Source organism: Gallinula chloropus (assembly GCF_964237585.1).
Source record: "Gallinula chloropus genome assembly, chromosome: 5".
Classification (NCBI taxonomy): Eukaryota; Metazoa; Chordata; class Aves; order Gruiformes; family Rallidae; genus Gallinula; species Gallinula chloropus.
The window spans coordinates 39200013-39226319 of record NC_140090.1 but is presented as its reverse complement, the minus strand read 5'-3'; the positions used below and the strand labels follow the sequence as shown (position 1 = coordinate 39226319).

The 26307-nt window shown below is 35.9% G+C and overlaps 1 protein-coding gene across 1 annotated transcript in view; it reads right to left on the bottom strand.

Moving 5' to 3' along the window:
- Positions 1 to 26307, bottom strand: part of GULP1 (GULP PTB domain containing engulfment adaptor 1) — a gene marked incomplete at its 5' end in the record, with an annotated part of 74206 nt that overhangs the window by 20675 nt on the left and 27224 nt on the right. Inside the window, 5 exons of the mRNA XM_084264580.1 lie at positions 5442 to 5534; positions 5900 to 6016; positions 8244 to 8381; positions 9842 to 9940; positions 20104 to 20175. Coding sequence (XP_084120706.1) covers positions 5442 to 5534; positions 5900 to 6016; positions 8244 to 8381; positions 9842 to 9940; positions 20104 to 20175 — 519 coding nt within the window. The remainder of the gene's footprint in view (positions 1 to 5441; positions 5535 to 5899; positions 6017 to 8243; positions 8382 to 9841; positions 9941 to 20103; positions 20176 to 26307) is intronic.

Here is a 26307-nt window from a genome sequence, read left to right as displayed (position 1 = left end):
TATTTGATTATACAATGTAGTTTGGGGGGGGTTAATGTATTTCCAAATATGATCTCATTGTTTTCAATGGCTGCTTCTATAAGTATAGAAAGAAATTTTATTTTTCCCATACAGTTTATGAACTGATAGAAAAAACACCTAGATTAGATTAATGTTGATTTGGCCATAAGGATAGATTTAGAACAGCCACAGACAAATTTTCACAGTGATACTAATAAACAAGCAACAAGACAATTTTGACAATATGTCAAAATGTCAATGTCCCTCAAAAGCAGAAGCCTACTGCTGTCAAAGCTTTGCACCCTCTTAGGTATTGCAAAAAATGAAAAGGGTATGTAACTGCATTATTCATGCATATAGCTCGCACCCATTTCAGGCCGCCAGTATTTTACAGTACGTCCTTACATAAAACCTCACATGGCTTGTGAAAATAATCTGCAATACAAGCAAGGGGTATCAGAAAAGCAATTTTAGATTAGACTTCCCTTTGTGTTTCCAAAACAAGCCTATAACTTCTACTGCTTATGAACTGGAGAGAAAACAGGTGGTCCCTATTTTTTAAAAATTATTTTCAAGTTTCATATGCAACTGGATTTTCTTTAAAACAAAGCAAATGAGGGATCAAAATAAAGATTCTAATACGCCGTTATTATATCCTAAAAATTAATTTGTTTACAATAATTAGTAGCAAATGTTTCAGCTGGAAAAAGATTCTCTCCTATGTGAAATTATCAATCATCCAAGGTATTTTTAATTCTGTGCTTAAAATGAAAGATTCAACTTAGAACTCACTTCATGCGTTTGCTTCTCTTAGACCACTGATGGGTTTTTTGATAAATGACCATGTGCAATGTTCTTTGTACACATACTGATGTCACAGATCAGCAAATAAAGATATTTTAGCACTATGTTTTGGAAATAAAGCATTCTGCATTTTTGCCAATTAGTTCATGCTATGAACACATGAATTAAATCTGTCACTTAAGTCACATCTTGCTGTATAGCTTTCTATATCTTATTCATACTTGAGCATCACGTACATAAAGTATCATCTTTGATAAACTAAAGGCAAAAATATTTTTAAAACATTTTGGAAGTAAAAGAGGATTTCAATTTTAAGTCCTGATAGTATTAGGGTCAAATGACCCTAAGTATGACTCCCAGCAAATGGCTTTATGTATGCCTTTGTATTTACTAGCAAGCGTTAGAGACGCTTATTTAAAATGAGCCTGGATGCATCTACTTAGAACTGCAGCATGCTGAGACTGCTTTTTATTTTTAAATGTGAAACGAGCCAAATGGTTAAAACTATATACTATATACTATATAGGAAGTTATCTATCCACAGTTTAGAGATGCTCTCAGATTCTATTGTCTTTTTGATAAGTGAGAACAGGAGATGCAATCTGTTTCTGTTCAAGGGAAAATGGTCTGGGAGTCAGATGACCTTCATTGTCAGAAAAAGCAGAAATGTTTTTTTTAAAAAAAAAAAAACAGTTTCAAGGGTCAATACAAAAAGAACCGATCTCCAGATTTCTGAAGGTATTGTCTACTTACTTAATTTCATTAAAAATTAATGGGATGACTAATTAAAGACAGAAAAATCAATCAACTTCAGATGGAAGAAGCAGCAGTAAAGAAATGATAGACTGGCACTGCATACAAATGACACCATGGTTTCTCAGTAACTGACAAGTGGGAAAGATATTCTGCCCTAGAGCAGTATTTTAACAAATAAAGCAGGACAGTGCTATCACTTGGGGTCTGTAACAGCACTCTTTCACACTACTGCAGGTGCAAAAGTATGTAAAACTCTAAAAGTATATAAAACGCTAAGTCTTCTCTCATGGGGAAGGCCTGCTTAGACCACATGGCTTGTGGTCCCCCTGCCATAGGGATGGATCGAAGGAGAAGAGGATATAGCACACAATGTGATTTCAGTGTTTATATTTGTCATGCTCTGTGAACTGTCATCACAGGCCCTTGCAACATTTCCTTCTCCTTCAAGTATGCACTTGATTAAACAAGTTGCTAGTGTTGACTTCTGAAGTGCTAAATCAATTGCTGACTACCCTGCATTTCTGTGACCATGCATTAATCACTAAAGGAAGAGCACAGTCAACAACCTATAAAACAGGAAAGCCATTTCAGCACATCTGGCAAAAGATGAGAAATTACAAACAGCATGCAAACAAACAAATACAAAAAGGAAAGCATAAGATAAAATCCATGATATGAATAAAGTATAAACAGCAGCAACTATATAAGAATCTGCAGCTGACTCCTGAAACTGAACATTTCTTTACAAATTAGGTGATGCCATTAATGGTGCATGTATCCTTATCAAATTAGGTATCAAGTATGAGGGATTAAACTTTCCATCAATTGTTAAATGATTCCTCCCCTAGACCTGAGGACACAGAATAACATCAAACTGGACTGATAGATATGGAGTTAGAGCTGTATCCAATTAACTAAATATAAATAAATCAAGTCACTCTATCTCTAAAAAAGCTTCAGAAAGCTCTTATATAGCACTGGCATCTCTTTATAATTTGATAGCATGGATATGAAAGCTGTGAGAAAACATAAAACATAGCTTAATAAATCTGTTTTAAATCATGAGAATGATTATGTTATGTTCACAGCATGTAACATGAAGAACATCTGCAGGGAAGCAAGTTTTTCCCCATCTAATAAAAAAATGCTTAGGAAGTGACTCAAATGAAGTCCGATTCCCTATGCTAGACATTCTGGTCCATTTAGGTAAGCTATTTTATTTCAGTATTTAAAAAATTTGAAATCTTTACTCAGACAAGATGATGACAAGATAGAACTGGATTTCTTTTTCTTTTCTAATTTGGAAAATGCAGAGTGGCAATAGTACAGATTTTTCTAACAATACGCTACTTAAATTATTTAAACGTAAATTCAGCCAAAATTTAAAAAAAAATTCTTTTTTTCCTTTTTTTTTAAACTAAAGTGATGTTTTTCATCAGAAATTAAGTGAAAATAGAGAAAAATACTCTTTATGTCACTTCTGCTTTTTTTAATAGGAGCTAAGACCTTGCAATGTCATGCTTGAAATGATAGTTGAATTAAAAGCATATATAGAATCAATTCCAAACTATAACAATAGTCAACTGTCTTATATATTGGTAAGAATTCCTTCTTTCATACATATTTGTTGCTCGCATAGTAAAAGAAGAGATGAGGCATCACCAAATCACATCCACTGCTATTCCAGGCACTTTGACTTAAGATCCCTTTCTCAAAGTCAATCTTAAGCTTTATTTTTCCAGCAACAAAGTCACTCTGTAACCTCACTATTTTATATATTTATTTATTTTCAACCTGTTTCAATTATACACGTACTGTTACACTAGCATCATTAAGAGCTCTGATTTACAATGTACACAATTTTACTGTTCAGTGTATTGTTTAAAGCAGGCCTACTTGAATGATGTCTCTTGGTATGGTCAAAAGATGACAGCGTTTGGGGATACAGCTATGTTCCTAGATTTGAGACTATACCCCAGAAATGTGTGCATGTGTGTTTGATTGTTGCCTTCACAACCGATCAAATAATCACACAGGAGGAAAGCAGCTTAATCCAAACTCCTGCTCGCAGCAGGATTCAGTTCTCTGAAGCTGCTGAGGATTATGTCCAAGGAAGTTGTGAATATCTCCAAGAGCACAGACAGCTCAAACCTCACTGGACAATCTGTTCCAATATTGATCCATTTAAATTTTGTGGCAAAACAGATTTAGATATTAAATATGCTGTTAAATGGTTCTTTCTGCAATTGCAATCATGAGCAAACTCAGATATTTGTGACAGGAAATGTTTGTGGTTTTCTTTCTGAAGATTAGGGAGTAAATAAAGCAATAAAATTATATGAGAATACTAATGGCAACTTGGGACTTATTAATTAATATTTTAATAGGAATCATTATGCAAATCATATATATATTTATAGCACAAGTGCTATTTAAGCAATATGTATATTAATTGTACCAACAGTAATTAACAATTAAAAAAACACCCAGGGCACAGAATTTAAGTGTGGCTGGCAAATTTACACATTTAGATCTTAATTCTTTAAGGAATAAGACACCATTATCTTAAAAGACAAATTAAATCACAAATTATAGGATATATTTTGGTCATTATTAATAATTGTAATTCTTTTGCTTAATTTAGTTCTTCAATAATATAAATGAAAGGGAAATACATCTATCACGAGAAACTTAGAAGGCTATGTAATTGAATTCAAAGATACATTTATTTATGATATTCATAAATAAAACCAAACCAGCTGCCATCCCAGTTGAGAAAAAGAAAAGATTAAAGAATAGATTAAATTGATTATAAATCTAGCATTTAATTTAATTGCCTACCACTGAATGCTTCATAAGTGAGAAGACATCCATAATTTACAAGTTTCACTGTGTCAGTTGCACAGTGCTTATAATTTATGGTGCTCTCTCCTCTACAGAGGTTTTAGTAATATGAGTTGACAATTCCTCATGGGAACAACCATCTAATCAATATCAAAGGATAGCATAAAAAATACTGATAAGCTGTCATCTCCATTGCAAATATATTTTTACATTGCCCAAATTTCTAAACATCCATTTAAAGTGAAATGGTACACAGGTGTCCCAAAATGCATGGCTTCAAAGCAGTCCATCTTTTTCTAGGATTTTGCTATGCACACATTAAGAAATTTTAGTTATTTTCATAGTTACCTAAAGCTGTACAGATAGAGTACACTTGTAAGAAGAGAGGAGTCATTAGGTTAAGGCTGCAATGGAACCTGCTTTTTTAGACGTCCTCCCTAGGTATAAGGAACAGTCAGCCAGTCATTTAAAAATACTTTTCTTGTGTTCAGCTACAGTAATTGCAGAAAGGGTTAGAAATTTCCAGTGATGAACAATCTGTACTTGCTCCTTTTACTTACTTAGTTCCTGAGACATAACAACTCCTTTGAAAGACAGACAAATTTATTTAAGTCATTTAGAAAATGTCAGTTCTAAGTGACAATACAGTAGTGATGCTGGTTCCTAGAAAAATGCCAGGTAGCATTCATGAACCAAATCTTTTAAGCACAGAAGAAATCTTCATCCTTAGCTGGAATGCTTTGATGCATACCAAAATGAGTACTTACTGTCTTTAGGTAGCAACAAATAGGTATGACAAGGGGAGTAAAGAACCACAACTTGAGACACTGCAATTTGCAACTTGGTTGGCTTGTCACAATCTTACTATAACTACAGTACTACATTTCAACAGCTGTGTTACTTGATCACCATGTGTTAATCACAATCACTGGAAACAACATGGATGCTAATATTTATCATAATTGTAATTCAGCTAATAATTATCAGAACACAATGATTATAAATTTTAAGTAACTTCAGATATAAGAGTTACTTACTGGAGATGCATGGACTTGTGTTATTCTTAACTGGTTTTCCAAATCTTGAACTTTATTTTTCAGTTCTGTGTTTTCAGTTTCTAGTTCTTGAATCTACAATGCAAGTGAATATTGGGAGATTCATTCATTTCAACAATGCAGGTCCCATTCAGAGTAAGTTTTATCTGAGATCTGGTGATTCCAAAGCATTGTTTAGCTAGCTATATGATTACAAAAAATAATTAAATTTCTATATCTTCCATATTTCAACCTTGCTTTTCTCTTTAATGATCCTGCAAGGTGGCAAAGCATGTAAGACTGTTTTACAGTTACCTGTTCTTTTTCCAGTTTTCCTTTATTAGTTGCAATTCCTAGTAACCTTAGAATAATCCTGGAAATTATGTTGTCAGAGAAGGTAGATAACACAAATCCAGTAAAGTATTCTTTTATATCTTTAAAAACCATAGTTCAGAACTTACTCTTTTTTGTAACCCTGCAATTTGTTTCCTTGTTTCAACATCTTTTCCTCCAGACTCCAGGAACTTCCTGTAAGCTAAGTCAAATGCTTGACCAATTGTTAAAGTTATCTCTTCCGCCTTTACATAAAACATAAGATTGAAATTAGTATATTAATATTTTGTATAATTACTTTCATATCAGATCATCACAAAATATGCCATGTATCACGTTCAAAATGTTTGCTTCCTCCCTCATCAAATCAACTCTACAAAAAAGCATGTTAAAAACTTTTCAGTAAAATACTTCAACAGAAAGTGTTACAAAAGCAACTCAGAAATACGTCAGAAAAAAGGGAGACTAAACAGGCAGAACATGGCTAGCTATTTTTTGGCATAAATTATACCTCTGATTTCTGTATAGATAGCATGCTGCATTATCCCTTTTTCTGATGAGTTTTTTAAAGCAAATACAGGACTTTCAATCAATACATAAATTTGTTTAGTTTTAATGGATTAATGTTTTCATGTTAGTGAATGCTTTGACCCCTGTTGCTTTTAAATTTGTATTTCAACACTTATTTTCACTATTTACTTTATTTTCCTATAAAAATCTCAATCAGCATACTGTGGATAAATATATTTATCCATGCAATTATTTCCAATTATAAAATTGGTGTATTTATATGTGCAAAATACAATAATTTATTAGCTCTATGTGATTATTAGCAATACGCTGTTATGATGCGTATACAGAGCTGGTGCAGAAAATCTATTTGAAAAATAACAGGAGTAAAAATAAACATAACAAGGAGCTGATTAAGCAGGCCATGGTTTTGGAAAATAAAGCTGACTTACAAGAAGCCCCAGTGAAAGATGAACATACGGTTTCACCATTTGCCTTAGTGCTTTCATAATGAAAGTAAACACAGTAAGCAGTAGCTTTTTTATTTTTTAAACAATTTGGCAGGGGAACACCAACAACAAAAAATTGGAAAAAATATTAATCCCTCTATCTTTTGCTTTGAAAATAACCATACACCCACCTTTATTAAAAAACCAAACAACAATACATTACTTTGACTAATTTAGACTGAATGAAGACCAAAACATCTGAAGTAGTCCTGCTTTAGAGAATAACCATGTTAATAAAAGAGTAGTGCAATGGACACTGGGAGCATGCAGTCCTATCTTCTTGGGAGGATGACGGCTGAAACCAAAAGTACCAGCTGACGCGGGATCCTCTGAAACCTCAGAGTACTAATGTACCAAGAGCGAAATAGAGGAGAAAGGCACAGCGGGTGCAATACCAGGTTAGGTTAGAGAGAAGGAATGGTGCATTGGTCTGGAATAAAAGCGGTACTATAGTGTGCAGAGACTGCAAGGGCAATTTAAAATCATGGGAATGTATGAAAAAGAAGCACAGGATAGAAAGTTGAAGAGAAACAAATTGATATGTATAACATTTCTGAACAGTAGCTACTGAAGGAGGAATGCAGGTGAACAACAACACAGCATTGTGAAGTAGCACATGCTGCTACATAATTGCATATAAATAGATGTGGATATGCATCTTTTTCTAAAAAATAAATTATTTCCTTAGTACTTCCTTTGTATATGGCCTCAGCTGCTTTAGAATAAAACAAAAGAGAGGCTCCAGATTATAACCGCCCCCCAAACATCCATTTTCTGTGTTGCATACAGTGTTTTCATTTGTTAATTGCCTTCTGCCAAGGTAAACACATAACCCTGTTTCTAGATACCATTTTCTTCATTTCCTGTCCTAAAGTTGTTGGGTTTTCTCCTGCTATTGCACATTTTTGAACAGTTGCCTTGTCCTATCTCAGGCACGAGAGAATTGTCAGTGGCTGCAGCAATGAATTCTAAGAAGCTTGAGAGACGTGGTGGGGGAGGCAGGCAGAGAAGGGAGAACCATGCCATTAAAAAAAAAAAGAAAATTAAAAATTAAAATTTAAATGTGAGGCAGATACCCTCACAGGCTCTTCTGCTGATGTATCTGAGCCACAGGGTTGCAGCAATGTCTGTAAAACAGCTGCACAAACATTTCAGGCTTAGTGAGTGGCAAGCAGTCTGCTCGCTGTGAGTACTGTAGATGCTCAGCCTAGGATATCGAGCTGGGTAGTAAGAAGAATTGTCCCTGAAAACCACCTTAAGTCAGTGAAGACAAAGGCATTCCTTTAAATTAAAGCATCTAATTTACATGACACTGTGTTGGCATGATTATATCAGTGACCACAGCTACAAGGCAGGCGATCTGCCTTTATTAACCATTGCTGCTTTATTTAAAAGCAGCAATCAAAGCCTGTACCAGCCACCCAAATGCTTTTAAAGCACCTCGCATACTTACACACTTTTCACTGTCAAACACATAGCACAGATGCTTATTTGATTCTGAGTCTTTGCATATGAACGTAAATATTCTCTTGTCCGTTTTATCATCAGCACAAAATGATATCCTGTGGAGCTGACAGTTGTGCTGGACTTCCTGCAAATAGAAAGACAGATGATTTTCAAGAAATTATTATACTTGCTTAGGGTATGGATGCACAAAGTAAATCTCTGGATTTCCTCATGAACATAAAAGCAGGAAAGTTGAAGTAATGTGTTTGAATGTTTCTTACTGTACATCAGAGCACCCAAAATGTACTGAAACATAGCAGACCCATTTCCTAATAAATGTTCCCATTTTCCTTTTCCAGGTGCACATCATCTTCAGATTTCATCATCTCCCAGGGTTTGCTAAAATGGTTTGACTGAAAAAAGTCCTTACCTTTATCATATATATAGAAAGCAGAGATAAAATTACATTGGTATCCAAATACAGGGGAACAGATAAATAGATTAGACATCTAAATAATTGCTTACTTACAGTGCAATTTAAACAGCTTTTAAACATTATCTGTATATGTTCAATATTATATTTCACTTTCCATTAAACACCATGTTGCGGCTATTTAAAAAGTTGCAGTGTCAATGTTTTCCAGCTAAGAGAACTTGACAAGACTGAAATAAGCTCAACTATTTTTTTGTTGTTTTTCCTCAACACATCTCTTCTTGGTATTTTATTTTATTTGGCTTATTACATGGGAAAGCAGTATTTGTTTTACAGAAAAATAGGCCCTTTCGATGTGAACTATTATCTATTAGAAAAGGAAAGTTTCTGTGCAGCACTGAGGTTCCCAGATTGCTGTAAACCCATAAAGAAGGGCATGCCCTCTCTGCACACAACCATTTATCAAAAAAATGTGCCATATGAGCAATCTTTTCCCTGTGCCGTAACTGGATTCCTTTTCTCAGTATTTACAGTCGTTCTTCTCTGTATCCTATTTCTCCCATGTCCCTAAATCTCTCTCACACTTAAATCTCTTACTGTTGTAGCAATTTAATAGTTATGTATAAGAACACACACTTCTTTTGGCTCTTTTAGGTTTACAGATCTATAATTACTTTGTGCATTTAAGAACAGAACCCCTTTTCTATAATCTTTCTTTATTGAGTGTCAAGTACAGAATCATCCTGAAACACGAACAGGCCTCCTGTCCCTACCACAATGAATAGTCATCACATGAATGTGAACTGGTATTCCTCTGTAAAAATACCAAAGTGATTTGTTTCAAAAACACAGAGAAAAAGATATTGTAATCACCAATACTATCATGGAATTTAACTCATTTCCTAAAGCATCTATAAACTGTGAAAAAAAAAAGAACAACTTGCTTTAAATTTATGTTTACATGAAGCTTAAAGAAATGAAGTGGGGGAAATAAAAAGACTGCTCATGGTTGATGTACCTTCATGGGAAGATGTCACCCACATGTTGTAACCACATGTAAAGTCATCAATAGAATGGCTTTTATTATAATACTTTTAAAAATACATAGTAAGAAAAACATTAAAACCATATTTAATTACTAGTTTAGCACCATAAAGATATGAGACTCTTACCTTTGTTTTTGGATCTAGAATTTTTACACCATAGATTGAGATTTGCAATTCAACTTTGGGTGTCTTCTGGCCTTCAGATTTCTTGATATGCCTTGCAAACTGTAAGATGAAAAATACACCAGCAATCACATTAATAGTGAGCTTTCTTTTTTCTTTTCTAAATATTTATAGAATCATAGAATGGAATGGGTTGGAAGGGACCTCAAGGATCATAGAGCTCCAACCCCCCTGACACAGTCAGGAACACCAACCTCAGGCCTGGATCTACATGAGGTTGCCCAGGGCCCCATCCAACCTGGCCTTGAACACTTCCAGGGATGAGGCATTCACCACCTCTCCGTGCAGCCTGTTCCAGCACCTCACCACTTGCTCCGTAAAAAACTTCTCCCTAATAGCTAATCTAAACCTACCTTCCTTTAGTTTTAATCCATCCCCCCTTGTCCTGCCATATCTGCCCTTTTAAAAAGTTGATTCCCCTCCTGTTTGTATGTTCCCTTCAGGTACTGGAAGGCTGCAATGAGGTCCCCCCGCAGCCTTCTCTTCTCCAGGCTGAACAAGCCTCAGCCTCTCTTCGTAGGGGAGGTGCTCCAGCACTCTAATCAACTTTGGGGCCCACCTCTGACCCCTCTCCAACAGTCCCACATCTTTCTTGTATTGGGGACCCCAGATCTGGACACAGTACTCCAGATGGGGCCTCACAAGGGCAGAGTAGAGAGGGACAATCCCCTCCCTGTTCCTGCTGGCCACCCCTCTTCTGATGGAGCCCATCAACTCCTTCCACCCGAAGTTGGTTTGTTCCTCTTTCAAAAATCTCTTATAAACAATGTGAACCATTCCCAAAGTCCAAGCTGGGACAGAACAGCATTTCTGGCTGCACACTATGCACTATAGAATATTTCTTTAATTCAAGAAAAGCCTTTTCAAATTACTTCACTGGTTCTCCTGATTATGCCCTTAATTTAATTTTGTATAAAATTTCTAGGAGAATACTAGAAACATGGTCACTTTCAGACAGTTTGTCAACTGCTTGGGTGTTGAGCATTGAACATTGTTATGTTTTCCACATCCCACTATTTCTACACTCACACCTGTACACACACATGGAGGATACTTACCATCTTTTCCTCTAAGGAAATCAGTTCTTTTAAGTAGGTTCAATGTAAAAACACTACAGCTGTCAACACCTAAGAAATATTTGATCTCTTTAATCATATTCTCAGGATTTATTTATGAACGGTTGACTAGATGATGGTTAGAGAGCACTTGATATAACTGTGTTGGATAATGTGTTCTATTCAAAACATTTTCTATCCTGTCTGGACGCCTATCTGTGCAATATGAGCTAGGGAGCTGCTTTGGCAGGGGGGTTGGACCCGATGATCTCTTGAGGTCCCTTCCAACCCCAAAGATTCTATGATTCTGTATCTCCTTTCCTAGCGGCTAGATCTGAATTATCTTTTCTCATGAACACTGCACATAAAACAGGCAGAGTCTGTAAAATTTGCAACTCATGGCAGTTAAGAAGTGACAGGAATTTAGATAACTTTGTCAACAAAGATAAAGAATTGCTGTATACTTTGCTTTGGTACCAGCTGTCGTCTTCTCAAGTTTTTAATAGCCTGGAAGTTTTGGCTTTTCCCAAAATACCTAAACCCCCCTGATTTTATTTAAGTGATAGTTGAAGGTTTGGGTTTTTACTCTGTCCCAATTTCTATGTCAACTAATACTTGGGAAATCTCTTCATGAACTCAACTGCTTTACACAGTATCACTGTCTCCATCTATTTTATTTCATTTTCCTTTTAAGTAGCTCTGTTCATGGCAAATTATCAGCTAGTTTTAAAAAAAAGCACTCTGAAAGGACATAATTAACTTTTTTTCCCCTGCCTCCCAATTTTATTCATAATTTTGAAAACTTTTATTGAAAATTTTAGTAACTAAACATTAATTTACAATTAATCCTGTTGACTTCATACAGTAACATAACCTACCTGGAAAATTTATTACTGGCTGATTTATCATAGTAGCTGACACATATCACAAGTTAGTAAAAAAAAAAAAAACCCAAATCATCTTACACCCCCCCCCCCCCCCCCCCACTTAAGCCACTCTATACCACTCTCAAACCAACTCTTACATCTAAATAACTGTTCTACATTTCACCAACGAGGACTGCTACAGTCATTGGCCAAATAGTTTATGAACATGGTGCCTTACTAGTGAAAACCAATTAGTCAAAACCCAAGCAAACCTAACATAATTTCTATCCCTGTCTCTCTCTTCAGTATCACATATAAAGCTCTTGCAATATATACACCCTTTTCCTGCCCTCCTCTTGATATTCAGGCCCATTTCTCACATATTTAGGGTATATTTTCAATAAGTTTAATGACTATATTCATCCCTTTGATTAAGGTAGGTCATCTCATCATACATGTCTTTAAAAAAATAATTATAGAAAATAAAATTTAAAAACCTAGTAATTGGTTTACAGGTGTTTTAGCCAACAACATTTACTGACATTCTAGGACAATTCAAACTTGCTACAGGAAAAGAATTTTTTTTCTTTAATGAAAATCACTAATGACACCCCCCAAAAATAATCTGACTTCAATTTTATATTACCGATTTAAACTGTTTGATTCTAAAGTCTTTACTCCAACAAAAATAACATGATTGACCAATTAATGTTTTACCAGCACAGATTTTTTCCCCAAAATTTACATTAAACTTATATTGTCTTCAGATCATGTTAATATGTTTACTCAACACCCCCACTCCACCACTTTCCTCTGATTTACAATTTGATTATGTCCTTTAATTAGTCAGAACTCAGATGACCTATATGGTCCTTTTTCATACGAGTCCTGCACTTGGCTCACTTTGCTACACATTAAATGGAATGGCCACCAAAACCACAGATCACCTGGACTCTTTGGGTATCTCAAAGCCATGGAGTATGTTTAGAATGATGATAAAACACTTGGTTTTCGAACTGTAACAAATCTCAGAGTGCTGAACAACAGCTACAACATAGGAGCTTTTTAAAATAAGTAAAACTTAATAACTTGCATGGATTTTAGAACAGCTGTCCAAAGCTTGCTCCAAGTAGTCAAAAAGTCTTACAACACTGAGTTCCAAAAGATAATTCTGTGCCAATATTAAAAAAATGGTAAACAAAATGACCCTATCACTCTCAAAAGGCATAAATCAAGTTCAATCACTAAGGAATTCAAGTGAGATGAAGTTAACAGTGATCAATATGGATTTTACTGAAAATGCAGCTTGTTAAAATAGACAAAGCATTTGAGTGAGCTGTGCATGCCATTTTATTTAGGAAATGAAGCAATACAAAGAAAGTATTAGTTAAGTTAGTTACATTAGTCTCCAGATGCAGTTATAAACAGGAAATTGTCATTGGAAAGATATGTTTCTAATGTATTCCAGCAGGGTTTATTTCTTAAGCATGACATTATTGAACAATGACCAGGGGGAAAATAATTACTGATAAAATCTGCAGGCAGGAAAAGAGGAAAAACTGGGGAGAAAAGTAACTAGTGACCTGAAATCTAAAATCATCACAGAGGAAGCTTGCAGATCACAAATGCATGGATTTGCCCCCCTGATGGAGGGGCAACTAACACAGAAAATACTTCACCAACCAGAACACTACACATACTGTCTGTATGCAAACCATCTGTGTTGCAATACAAAGTTTGCCAATCATTAGAACAAACTTACTTTCCTGGGAGACTACCCTTGTGAAGATGGAATTAAGAAAAGCTTGATGGCATGGTAGGCTTTCCACTAACTGTGGACCTTCTCATGAAACTGCAGTTGGGAAGATTAATGCAATCCTTGGATATTTCAAAAGAATCCTTAAGAAGACAACAACGGCTGCATTGCATCAATTACTTGTGAGAAACTACTCAAATTTTATGTTCTGAGGTTTTCACATGCAAGAGGATGTTGTTAAAATGGAGAAAGACCACAGGATATTTGCAGAAGTTCACAGAGGACTGGAAAGCCACTTAATAAGAAACTCCATCAAATATCCCAAACAAGCTAACACAGAGTCTTTTCACAAAAGAATCTCTTCAACACTGACATCCAGAGAGACAGACCATTTTTTTAAACAAAGTTATATTGAGAAAGAGTAAATGAAAGTCCATGTAGATAAATTGAGAAACTCTGTTACAGTTACTTTCTTAATGCTTTTCCTGCCCAATCTCTGTTCTCTGAAATAACAGATAACATACAAATGCTGATCAGCATTTTCTTTTGTATCCGACCTTCTCTAGACAGCCAAGTTCAACCACCTCCCAAACTCATGAACAGTAGATCCTAACACTTAGTCAAGTATCAGCCACTCTGCTTTTTTTAATTCTATTTTTTATACTCCTTTTTTCTACCTAAAAAGGACTCTGAGGGACTCTGGAAAGGGGACATTTACAAGTATTATTTTCTCCTTTCAGCACATATTTGAAATAAAATGATATTTGTAGCTCACACAGTAACAAGATCATTTAAGTAAAGATCTGTAGCCTCCCATTGGCATCAAAATGGATAATGATATAAAATTAAAATGATTCACAGCATGGCTTGGGAAGAGATATGATGGGCCAAATTCTTAAGCTGTTAGTTTATGCATATGTTGTTCTCAGGCAGAACACTCACATTTGGCCCAATAATAATAAGAGCAGCTCAGTGGGATAGGCTTGGTTTTATTTAACCACTTTGGAATCAGCATCATATTTTCCTTGAATCTTTTAGGGGAATAGGTAGAAGTATATCTATTTTTGTAGTTTAATTTAGCTTTAAAGAAAAAAAAAACCCTCCATATGTCTTGTCTTTTATTACAGTTATTGGGAAAATTGCAAACTTTGATTCTCTTACTGAAATTACATTTGAAATCCTAATGCATGAAATCTTAGCAAACCATAATCAAGAGGATTAATCAGCAAAAATAACATGAGGAAAGAAATAACATTAAAAAAAACCCCAGAAGCTTTAGTTAAAGAAATAATGGTTAAAATAAATTCTATCAAAATCAATTTAAGCTATGCAAATGAAAACTATGTGCTATTTATTTCATATTTACACCTCATTACACAATACAAGAGTTCATTAAAAAAACTTCGTCGAAACAAAGGTAGGTTTTTCTGTGATTTGGGTGCTAATCTTCAGTACAGGGAATAAAGGTTCACTTTGCTCTTTTACTCAGTGAGACATCAGACATCATGTGGACACCTTAAAAGATGTCTGTTTAAGGGCAGTGCAGTTGTCTAAGCTGAGAGAAAGCTTTGTACCCGGCTTTCAGAAGATGCTTTTACTCTTCCCCCCCCCCCTCCCCGCTCGAAACATTTATTACAAGAAAAGATGTCTAGGGGGGACAAAAAAAGCAGCTCCCTATTTCTTTTGCAATGGCTACATATATTTTTGGTCATATTGTGGTCCAAACTTTCATGCACTTTTTATGTGGGTATAATGAAATCATAACCTCTAAAAAATAGCTGTCAAGAAGAGGAACAGGATGAAAAGGCCACAGAGATGTGAACTTGAATCTCGAATCAACTGGGTAGGGAAAAAGCAGTTTCAGAAATTGATTTTTATGGAATATGTTGTATTTTATTTTGCAAACGCACACTCGACTGAGAGGAAGTCTATTGATCTATTAACCACAGTGCAGAAGACTTGCAATATAATCTTTTTTCCTTCTCTCACTCCCAGAAGGTTTTTGTTTGTGTTGGTTGGGTTTTGGGGGGGTGTTGGGCACTCTTTTTATTGTTGTTGTTATGGGTTGGGGTTATTTTTGTTGTGTTTTGAGGTATGAGGTTTGGGGGATTTAGCGGGGTTTTTTGGCGGGGTTTTTTGGGGGTGAAGATTTTTTTTGCTGGGAAGGTTTTTGTTTGGGGTATTTTTTGCTGGGGTTTTTTTTTGTTTGGTTGGGGTTTTCTTTAAGAGAGGATAAACAGGTATTCTCTTTTCCAACTCTTTTCTGATCTGCTCTGCTCTTTAAGCTGTGCCTGGCTAGTCCCAAACCACACATTCTGCTTTCTGCAGTACTTCAAAGAGAACAGTCATGGCTCTAAGGCTTGACTGGAAACCTCTTTGTCCCAGTATTAAAGATTTTCTGTACTCCACCCTCCTCTGACTTTTCAACAACAAATGAAAACCAGCTTTACCACAAAAGGGAGGTGAAAACAACATCCACTGATGGTCCATTGAGGGCAGCAGCAGAACAGCATCACAGCCACGTGTGGAGGTGTGTGAAGAGCACTCTACTTTGTGTATCCTTATGGTCTGAGATGTGATGAAGTGATTCAAGTGATTTCAAAATGATTTATTCTACATACATTGTCTCTGCTTATCTCCATTTACAGAAGGAAAGAGGGGGAGAAAAGGAGAGTGAGTTGGAAGTTGGGTAAGGGAACAGCCTTAAGTTTGGTCCTCATTAAAATATCCCTTTGAAGTCTGCAGAAGGAACAACCCACAACTCAGGTCCTTGTTTCTGGTTTCTCTCAAACAGCCCTCCTAGTTTTCTTACTAGTGGTCTGGTTACACCCTTTCCATTTGTTATGCTGATCTTTCCACCTGCTCTCACCTCTGCCAGCCCCTCAAGTACTTTTTGAAAAGGACCAAATCAATTCCTACATTAAATAAAAAATTATGTCCTTCATTATAAAGTGGGATTTGATAACATATACATATTTGAATAATGCAGATATGTTCTGATGCAACATCTTAGTACCATTTTCCTTCATTTTTTAATTTTCTTCTAGAAATTATTTCCACTAGAAAGCTGGAAGGAAAAAGTTATTTGTAGTAAATCATGAGAACAGCTCACCTTATCTTAGAAATAAAACCACACATTTTAAGACATTTGTGTCCAACTTTCTTCTTTCTCCAGCAGTGCACCTCCAAGTAACTTGAAAACACAAGACGAAATCCCAACTAGAAAAAACCACTGGAAAACCCTCTATAAAAACCGGTCTATTCAAATTTCAACTGACCCAGCAAAATCGTCCAGCCTTTAGAAAACACAGTAGTTGTATTTGGGATAAAACAGATACAATGAAGCATCAAGAAAATTTCCTCCACGTTATGAATTTTACTGTAGAACATCAGCTCCACCTTCTGGTAGAAGTAAATTCATGTCGTGGCATACTACAGGCTTGCACAAACCTGTGTTTCGCAGGCAGAGTCTGTGTGGGTAAGAGTTAAAAACTTTTGATTCAAAGACGTAAAAAGTTATATATCAAATGCCTGTTCTAACACAGTTTGGTGACTTGATGGCTTAAAAAAAATAGTTTACAGTGACAGTATTTCACAGTCTGGATACCACCGCAAGCACGTGACTTCAAAAGGTTATTAATGTGATGCACAGCAGTGGCAAAAATAGCTCAGAACATTAAACAAGTCACCTGTTTTTCTGGTAGCTAATTATTTTCATCAAAAAGTAATCATGATTAACGATACTGTGATTAAAACCAAATCCATATAATAAAATCTATAAACATAGCATCACAAGCTCACAGCTTTTAACAACTCTCCTACCCAAAAAACACCATATATCTTTTCTTTCAACATAAGACATTAATTTCCATGCTGTTTTCATTGGTTTAAAATTTTTCATTAAATCTTCTAAACCCAAGCTAGAGATGTGTGATTAATAAGAAAATTCAGTACCTCTAAGGCTTCTCTCCAAAGAATTCAGATGCAAAACATAAATCAATGTTGAAATGAGAATCCAATTAATTGCGAATTGTTTAAAGCATAAAACCTTTTTATTGCTCTCTGATTTCTGTTGCAGGATTTCTCAAGTCTTTCCAAAAGTTGTCTTGAATTACTTCGTTAGTTTTCTAATAAACTTGTGATTATATAAGATCCCACTTGACATCTAAGCTCAAAACTTCCAAGCTTGAATAAAATGGTCGCATTCTAACATCAGCAATTCAGACAAGATGACTTATTTAGGGAACATGTGTAAAAAAGTTAAAACAGTTATCTACATACTCCAGTGACACCACAACCATATACAAAAGAATTCTACATTTAAATTTAGTACTCGGCTGAAAAACACTTTTTCGCAAGAAAGAAAAATAGTTCTGGCTCTTCCTACATTTCAGAGAGCAGTTATTTGAACCACTTTTGGACCTGCTTTCAGAGTAAGCTATTTCAAGATACCAAATCATAAAATCAAACTCCCCAAAAGCCTCCAGGAATCAGTGGGAGCCCAGGTTAGCCTGGAGTTCCACCAGTAAGAGAGACATTTAGCAGCTGCTTTACTTTGAAGAAGTCTGATAAAGCATCATTAAAACAGAACGGTGGACTTGGCAGTGCTAGGTTAGGGCTGGACTTGTTGACCTTAAATGTCTTTTTCAACCTAAAACGATTCTATGATTCTGTGAAAGCTTCTCTAAAGCAGTGTATTATCTTGACAGATTTCTGCACAGAGTTAACTTTGCTCACAGTAATGGAATTTTATAAACACAACACATATATTACAACAGGTTTCATTCCAGTATTAGCCATAAACCACACAAGGTGCACACAAATTATACATTTTGTTTCCACTGGCAGCATGCTGCAATGGTTAAAAAACAGTCATACTCACGTTCACCTAAACCACTTGGAAACAAATAGGCAATAACTTGTCTGATGAACTGCAGCATAATAAATCTTTCTGGCATAAAACATTTTAGGAAATGACTGAAAGAATCTTTAAAGGCAGTTGTACAATACTGGTAGAGCAAAACTAATGGCAAAGAACTTCTGTTTCATTACCTTAACACAATTACTAATCAATCTTGGAAAGATGGCTTTTTCACAGGAAACCTTGGTCTTAAAGCTGAGCTATATGAATGGTGTTACATGCCTTATTTCTTCCTTTTGTATTATAGTAACAATAAAGAATCAAATTTTTCAATTTTGATCCCCCAAATTTTCTGGCCTTTTCTGAGGAATTTCTGTTTAGATGAAAACCCCACAAGAAGTTATGTAAAATCACAATAGCACACAGAACAATTTTTACATCTAAATAAACCAATGCTCCAGGATAGCTCTAAGCAGCTGAGCATGAAACCATGCAGTTCAACAGCTATGTGAGTTAGTAGAGAAATCAGTGTTCCCTACCACATCCCGTAGCATTTGAAAAGCTGTAAGCATGTTAGCTGCCATTCAACAAGTCTAGTCAGACATGTTATCAGTTAGGAACTCTCAAATGGGTCATGTCACTAGAATATTTTCTCATTGTCCACCAAGACCCCTCAGTGCCCAAGGACGTATAACCAAAAGGAAACTGAGAAAGTCTGTCCTGGTGTCACCAGGGATAGAGTTAATTTTCTTCTTAGCAGCAAATTAGAGCTGTGGTTTGGATTTAGGTTGAGAATCATGTCTCCATGATGCACCAGCACAGAGGTGGTGTTTGTATGGTCAGACCTATTTCAATGAAACATGAAAACCCTGAGGTCAAGGCAGGAATGCCGCATGTCATGAACAGGCTTAGTTTGTGAACCTTCTTCTCCAACTCTATTTCCAGATATATCATCAGTTACCACAACTGGATGGTGAAAAACATTCACACCAGCGTCACAAATCTTCACCTCCAGTCTAACAGTCATTTTATGTGGATCAAGCACATTAGCTTTAGACAAAGAGGTGTCAGGGACAGTCAGTATGCAGAGAGCTATCATAGCCCACTTATGGTGTGGTTTGACACTTACTCCTGATCACCAGCACCAACTGCTTACTTTAAGAGGTGGGTACACCGTGGTTTGCAACAAGAGACAACTTGCAGGAAGCAACACACAGCCCAGAGGAATGTAGGACAGGCATTACCAAAGTAATTTTCTGGTGTATGAAGAGTCCATTTTCCTAAATTCTCTAGCAACATGTTTGAAGTCCCATAATTAGAGGCATTCAGTAGCCATAATGTGAAGATAGAGCTAAACCAAATTGTTGCTACCCAAGTTTGCATTAACAAAGTCCTACATTTTCCAAAGAAGAATCATTACACATTAAGGTATGTAAATTTTATACTATATGGAACAATATAATCTAGGAGACAACTAAATACTTATAGAGCAGAACATCTGATCATATGGACATAACAGGAAAGGACTTAGACCCCACTGAAGAGATTGGTAAAAGTAACTACTTCCAGAAACAACAAATTTACCTAGAAACACTTAAAAAACATTTATCCCTGAAAACAGGTTAATAATACATTCCATTTATATGGCATTAAAATGTCTTTCTTACCTTTAATTTTCTAACAGCATCTCTTACAACTTCTGTGCCTTTGGGCTGCTCCACTTCTGTACTGCCAAGAAACTGAAAAGATTGTAATTTGTGAGAAATGAAATCCCTAATTAACTCAAGTAATTATATTTTCCAATTATTTCCAAATAGCATTTTGGAAAGACAACCATTAAATAGATGATAAAATAACAACTTTTCATAGAGCTATTTCTAATGAAGACAACAACAAAAATTAAATTTAGACAAGAGTTATCACAAGCATTATTTACAGACTTGTGTAGAATGGGGATAAACTAGAGGTTAAGTACTTTTTCCCACTGGGAAATTTTCATGTTAATAATATCATCTCTTTTGGGAAATAAAGAAAAAAAGTAAATAAAAAAAAAAAAAAACAAACCAAGCCCTGATATGAGATACTTCCCATGAGTCAACATGGTCAATGGTTTGGACCACATTACTAAAACTTTCATACTGTGACACAAGATAAATTAAACTAAAAAGACCTGATTTTGCTCTCAGAGCTGCATGGTACAGTAATTTCATAGATTTAAAGGAAGGAGGCTCCAACTTAAATAAAAACAAGGCTCATCTTCAAAGGATTTCTACCAGAAATCGTGTTTTAGCCAAGTAAGGTTTTAATGAAAACCAAACATACACCTGTCAATATATGAAGTGTGATACTTCCAAGGGACCTTGCCATTTCTTTAGTGGTATTTGCCTTCATGTTCTTCTGAATACCTTTGATTGCCTTCTGCTACACTGTTATGAAAGGTACAATAATCTTGCCCAAATTGCATCTGTGTAATAATTATTTTCTAAGTGCATGTTTTTTCACATTGAGGTACAGTTGATTAAAGCCACACCATGTACCTGCATGTGCCAAAATAACGCTAGTAAGACAGAATAAACCCCTTTTCTCTATAGTACACAATTTTCTGTGTGACAGGATGCACAGAAGTCTCTATAATTTTTAACTCTTAGCAGTTTCATGCTACACATGCTTTCAACACAGTAACTTTGAAGTTTTAAATTTTATTAAAACTTAAAAATGTGCTACTGTAGTCAATGTACTCAAGCAACACTCTACCAATAATTAAGTCTCATTAAAAGCTTACTACTGACTCTGAAATATGATGTGCCATCTTGAATATAACCATGTGTAAATCCAAACACCCCATACATCTGCTATGTTCTCCACTATTACAATTCTCCAGCTAGATGACCAAGGGTTTGTAATACCAAAGCAGAAAACTATTACTGCCTTGATGCCTTTGGAAGACATCCCTGATGAATTTAAATGGAGGGTGTGCTCTTCCCTAGAAAGGTGACAGTTGCAGAAAATTCTTATAGAGAAAGAAGAACGATTCTTGGACATCACAGATACTACATGTGACAGCAACAGAAAGGTAAGTGAATATATTTGAGCAAAAAGAAAAAAAAAGTAACCACAAGCTTAAACTGACAAGAAAAAGAAGATAAGGTCAGATGGGAATTTAAGAGGAATGCCAACAATAGCAGGTATCTGGTATTTATATACCACATGCTTGGCACAATGTAAGAGGTAGAAGTATAAATGCTGCAAAGTTTGTGAGCAGGCCAGGGTGCGTTACATACAGCGCAGGAATCCTGCGCCAACACAGGAAACAACAGCTCCAGGTGTGGGCAAGGCTCAACGAACAGAGACCGCAGGCCACTGCTGGCCACAGTGAAGTGGCAGACGGCTGAGCTTATTCCATCCGTGCGTGGCTCTTAGTATTTGTGTAGCTTTGAAATGGCAGCTCCACAGGCATTGTCAATGTAAGCAGCCTGGTACTTCTTGATACAGATTTAGGGCCAGGCCTTGAGTGGAATTGTGTCAGTACATTGCTATATGCCCTGGGGTATGTTGCCTTGCCTGCAGCTACTTCTCCAGAAGGGCATAGGGCTGCCCTACCTTTCCTATTTGCTTACTTCCATCCAGATGATTGGGTTTTGAGAGAGCAAAAGATATCTCAGTAGCAATAAAAATGTTTTCCTCCTCCTTTCCTCTCGGCTATCTTGCTCTGACTCCAAGTCCAAGAAAGATGAAGGCCTCTTTGCTGTATTCAATAAATCCCAGCAGCTGACCAATCTGTCTGTGAACAACAGCATCCATAAAAATGGTTTTCCCAGGGACTCACACCTCATACTAATTCACATTACTGCCTCAGAATGTGCAAGCACCAAATTAAGCTTCCGCCATTGCCAGGGAGTCTGCTAAATGTCACTGAATTTTTAAGCCCAGAGTATCGCTTCCAAAATCAGAAATTACCATCTCTGATCATGGAGGAGAGGGAGACATACACATCTAAACCCAAAGATAAACTGCCGAAAGCACAGGTTTAAATAACTGACAAAACCTGGAGAAACACATACTAATTGGGTTTGCCCAGCAAGTCAAAAGATGTAAACAACCAAGACCCAAGGTATACAGATGCTTCATGAGCATTACATCAATATTTATGGAACATAACTTACCCAGCTAGTGTTCCACCAGTCACTCACAATGTGCTGCCTTGCAGATGAGTATCAGCTTTGACATTAAGCATCACTACTGAAATTTTTATTGCTCTCAGCAGTTTTGAGCTGGATGCAGAATTAGAGCTGATGCCTAGCAAACTATTCAGCATAGAAAAATTGAGTAACATGCACTTAAGATAAAAATCCTCTTCGTATTTCTGGATTATGTGTTAATATCAATCAGAGATGATGACACCATGCCATGGGTTGCCCTGTTTGTATCTCTGCTAACTGCAGTTCTATTTTTTTATCACATAAACTCTAATTTTAATTGTAATTCATTTTAATTTAATTATAATTGCTTACACATTTTCTGTCTGACCTTCATGAACTTATTTTGTGAGAGATTAATAAAGGTAAAAATGGCAATTAAAGGAAAATATTCCTGTTAATTAATTCTTAATATTTTGGGTAAAAATATTAATCAAATTTCAAACCAAGCAAAGAGTATGTAATGTAATACAGGTTTACTAGACAGGTAACGCATTAACTGGAGGCTTTTTATTGCTTGCTTTTCCATCTGCTCTGTACCTTTTCTGTGTGATCTGCCCTACCACGAGATTTTATTTAATACTAGGTACCAACTGTTGTGGCATTACTTGTAATAGTTAAGCTAAGCAAACACATATGTATTTGGAAATCTGAGACTTTATATGACAAGTTCAATGTGACCAAGGCCTCTGTTTTCATATAATCCTTAACGGGATGGATGCACTGCCACCTCTGGGATTTCTAAAGTAAATAACTAATTCACCATCCTCATGAAATGGGGAGATGGTCATTTCATTATGGTCCTTTCAGTAGATTTTTCTCACAAATCTCATGCAAACACAAAGAACAAATATTTGTTGTATCAGGAATTCAGTACAGCTGTGACACGAACTATATAAATACTCCTAGTAAGAGGTTCTGCAACAAAAAAATCAAAGGAAAAATCCATAAATATGAAAATTCCCTTTTAAATATACGGCCCTTGAGAAAGAAAGTGTGATGCACAATTCTAGATGGAACTTTTAAAAAGTTAGTGAGTGCTTTGAGCACTTTGGGCTCCATCCCACAGTTATAGCTCTTCTGCAGATGAGTGATGAGGAAGGACAACAACATGAAATGTAACTGTTCCTGAGACTCAAGCTAATACAATTCCTACACTAAGTTGCAGAAGTGAGAAATAAAAAATTAATGTAGTGGTTTCTCTTCAGTACATTCATTGCTAATTTCATATGCAAATTAATAGATGCATTAAATTCTTAAGTATTCATTAACATCAAATGCACAATACAGATGAAAACTGTTTACATATGATTGTTAGATGTATTTACTGTTTACAACTAGTAAAAAGTTATTCAAGTTGGCATACCCCATGCATAACAAGCAAGTTCAAACAAAAACGCTGTTAGGCATCCCACTATGCTCATCTTTTCAAATAGTTATGTATTGTTAAGTTTAGTGCCAATGAGAAGTTCTCCATAAAGTATCCATCTTAGTATGATTATAAAGCTCCAAGAGGATGACATTTAATATTTTGTATACATTAAAGCAAGCTGAGGCAATGTTTTTTCCCATGTAAATTACTACACATTACTGCCATTCTTCCAAATGCATTCCCTAAACAATTGACAAAATATTATTTTTCTAACATATTACTTATTCTGATCTCACTTGCAGCTGTCTACAATCAGAAATTACTTTTATGAGGTCAACAGATCTTATCAGTCAAACCAGTTTAACTGTTCCTTAAAGTACACCAAGACTCATTTTTCCCTAATCGATGGTTCCCATTAAAAAGTGAGCTGTTGACCACCCATATACAAGACAAACACCTCAGATCAAACTGCTTATAATCTAATATTAACAGACAACCAGATGTGCTTGCTCCACATGCAAAGATCTGCAAGACAAGGCAGCTGCGGAGAATTAACAGACAGCATTTCATCATATTAAAATCAACAGTTTTATCATTGACAGCAACAGGGAGAATAATTCATCACTGTCATAGCCAGGAGGGCTGTCTTACACAACAAACTAGTAAACAGACCCTTTGTGGGGAATGCATCTTCCTTCAGAATGTAGTTGAAACAACAATTTCCCCATGCATTTAAGTTAAGCAAGTGAAATTATTTAAGATGTTTTCATAGTTGTACTCTGCATTAACAGAAAAGCTAAGTCTTTTTTACTTGTATTTTGCTGACCGAATTAAAAGTCAATTTAGATACAAGGCAACTACAGGCATTCAGTTCTGAGTCCAGTTCTGACAACTCTATTGCTGTTATCACATGCCCATTAGTTATTAGTAAGGTCAGGTGAATTAACGTTAACATTCATTTCTTTCCCTTGCCATTAACAAGACATTCTCCAGTAATTATTCTCACTCTCAGCTTACATTCTGACCCTCAACATTCTACCTGTCTTACATGGAAGTATATCCAGGTGCTTTTCTTCAAAACTTTGGGGGAAGATGAAAAAAGCCACAACCCTACCCAAAAAGTTAGTTTTACCAGGGCCAAAATAGTTGTTAAACCTAAAACATGAATAAGAAATAGTTTTAGGTGCACTTCTGAATATTTAATGTAGGCTTCCACTCTTCCAGTAGAGAGCAGTGTAGGATATTTTAATAATAAAAGAACATCTGTTTTCTTTTATCATCACATTTCAGTATTTAAAAAAATTCAGTCTTTCACAGTGCCACATTTCTTCATTACTCTGAAATTCCTGAACATTATGAGTTCTCTTTTATGCAGATTTAAATGCAATTATATAAAAAAAAGTACTTACCAAACTCATACAATAAAGGCAGGCAAAAAAGCAATGCAAAGTTACTAGATACCTGCTGCCAAACTTTGAAAAAATTAGCTCTTTCTACAGCAGAAGTTGAAGGGATGTTGATTTACCGATGAAAGGAAGACAAATGTATCCACATTCTGATAACTCAGAATGATAGTACATAATATAAAGTGAGAATGAAAGAGGATTGGGACCAATTTTGAAGCTATGCAGAAACCAGCTAAACAAATGTCTAAGTTTTAATCACCTCTTAACACATGAACAGGTTATGCTCAGCCTTGCACATGTGAACCTTCCTTGTCAACTAAACAGCAGAAGTACAGCATGGTCTACAAAATACACATCTCCTTGTGTTTCTTTCCCCACCCAGCAAGCCCAGTTCCACAGCTGTAACAGCGTCCTTAGTTCTCTACTCAGATGTGCATTTGCCAGAGTACATAAATGTTCGTATTTTTCCCTTTTGGGGAGCACTTCTCCAGTGACACCCTACAAACAACTGCCTCTCCCAGGCATGACTGCTACTCAAATGAAAGCAGAAATCAAACTCACCACACAAGAGTATGAAAAAGAAAAGTGCCACCGACATCAGCACATTCCCTGCATATCCCCTGCTTGTCTGGCATGTCATGTTCCACACAAATGGTGACTCTATGCAGGGGAAAAAAAAAATCTACGCAATTTTTGAGGCAGTGTTTGAGTACTATTTACAAAAAGAAAAAAAAAAAAAAAGGAAGGAATGCACAATCAAAAAAGTAAAGAAAAAAGAAGATCTTTTAATGGAAATTAGAAGACCTAAGACCATCAGAATGGCTGGGGCTTTGAGCAACCCGGGCTAGTGGAGGGTGTCCCTGCCTGTAGCAGGAAGGTTTGCAACTAGGTGGGCTT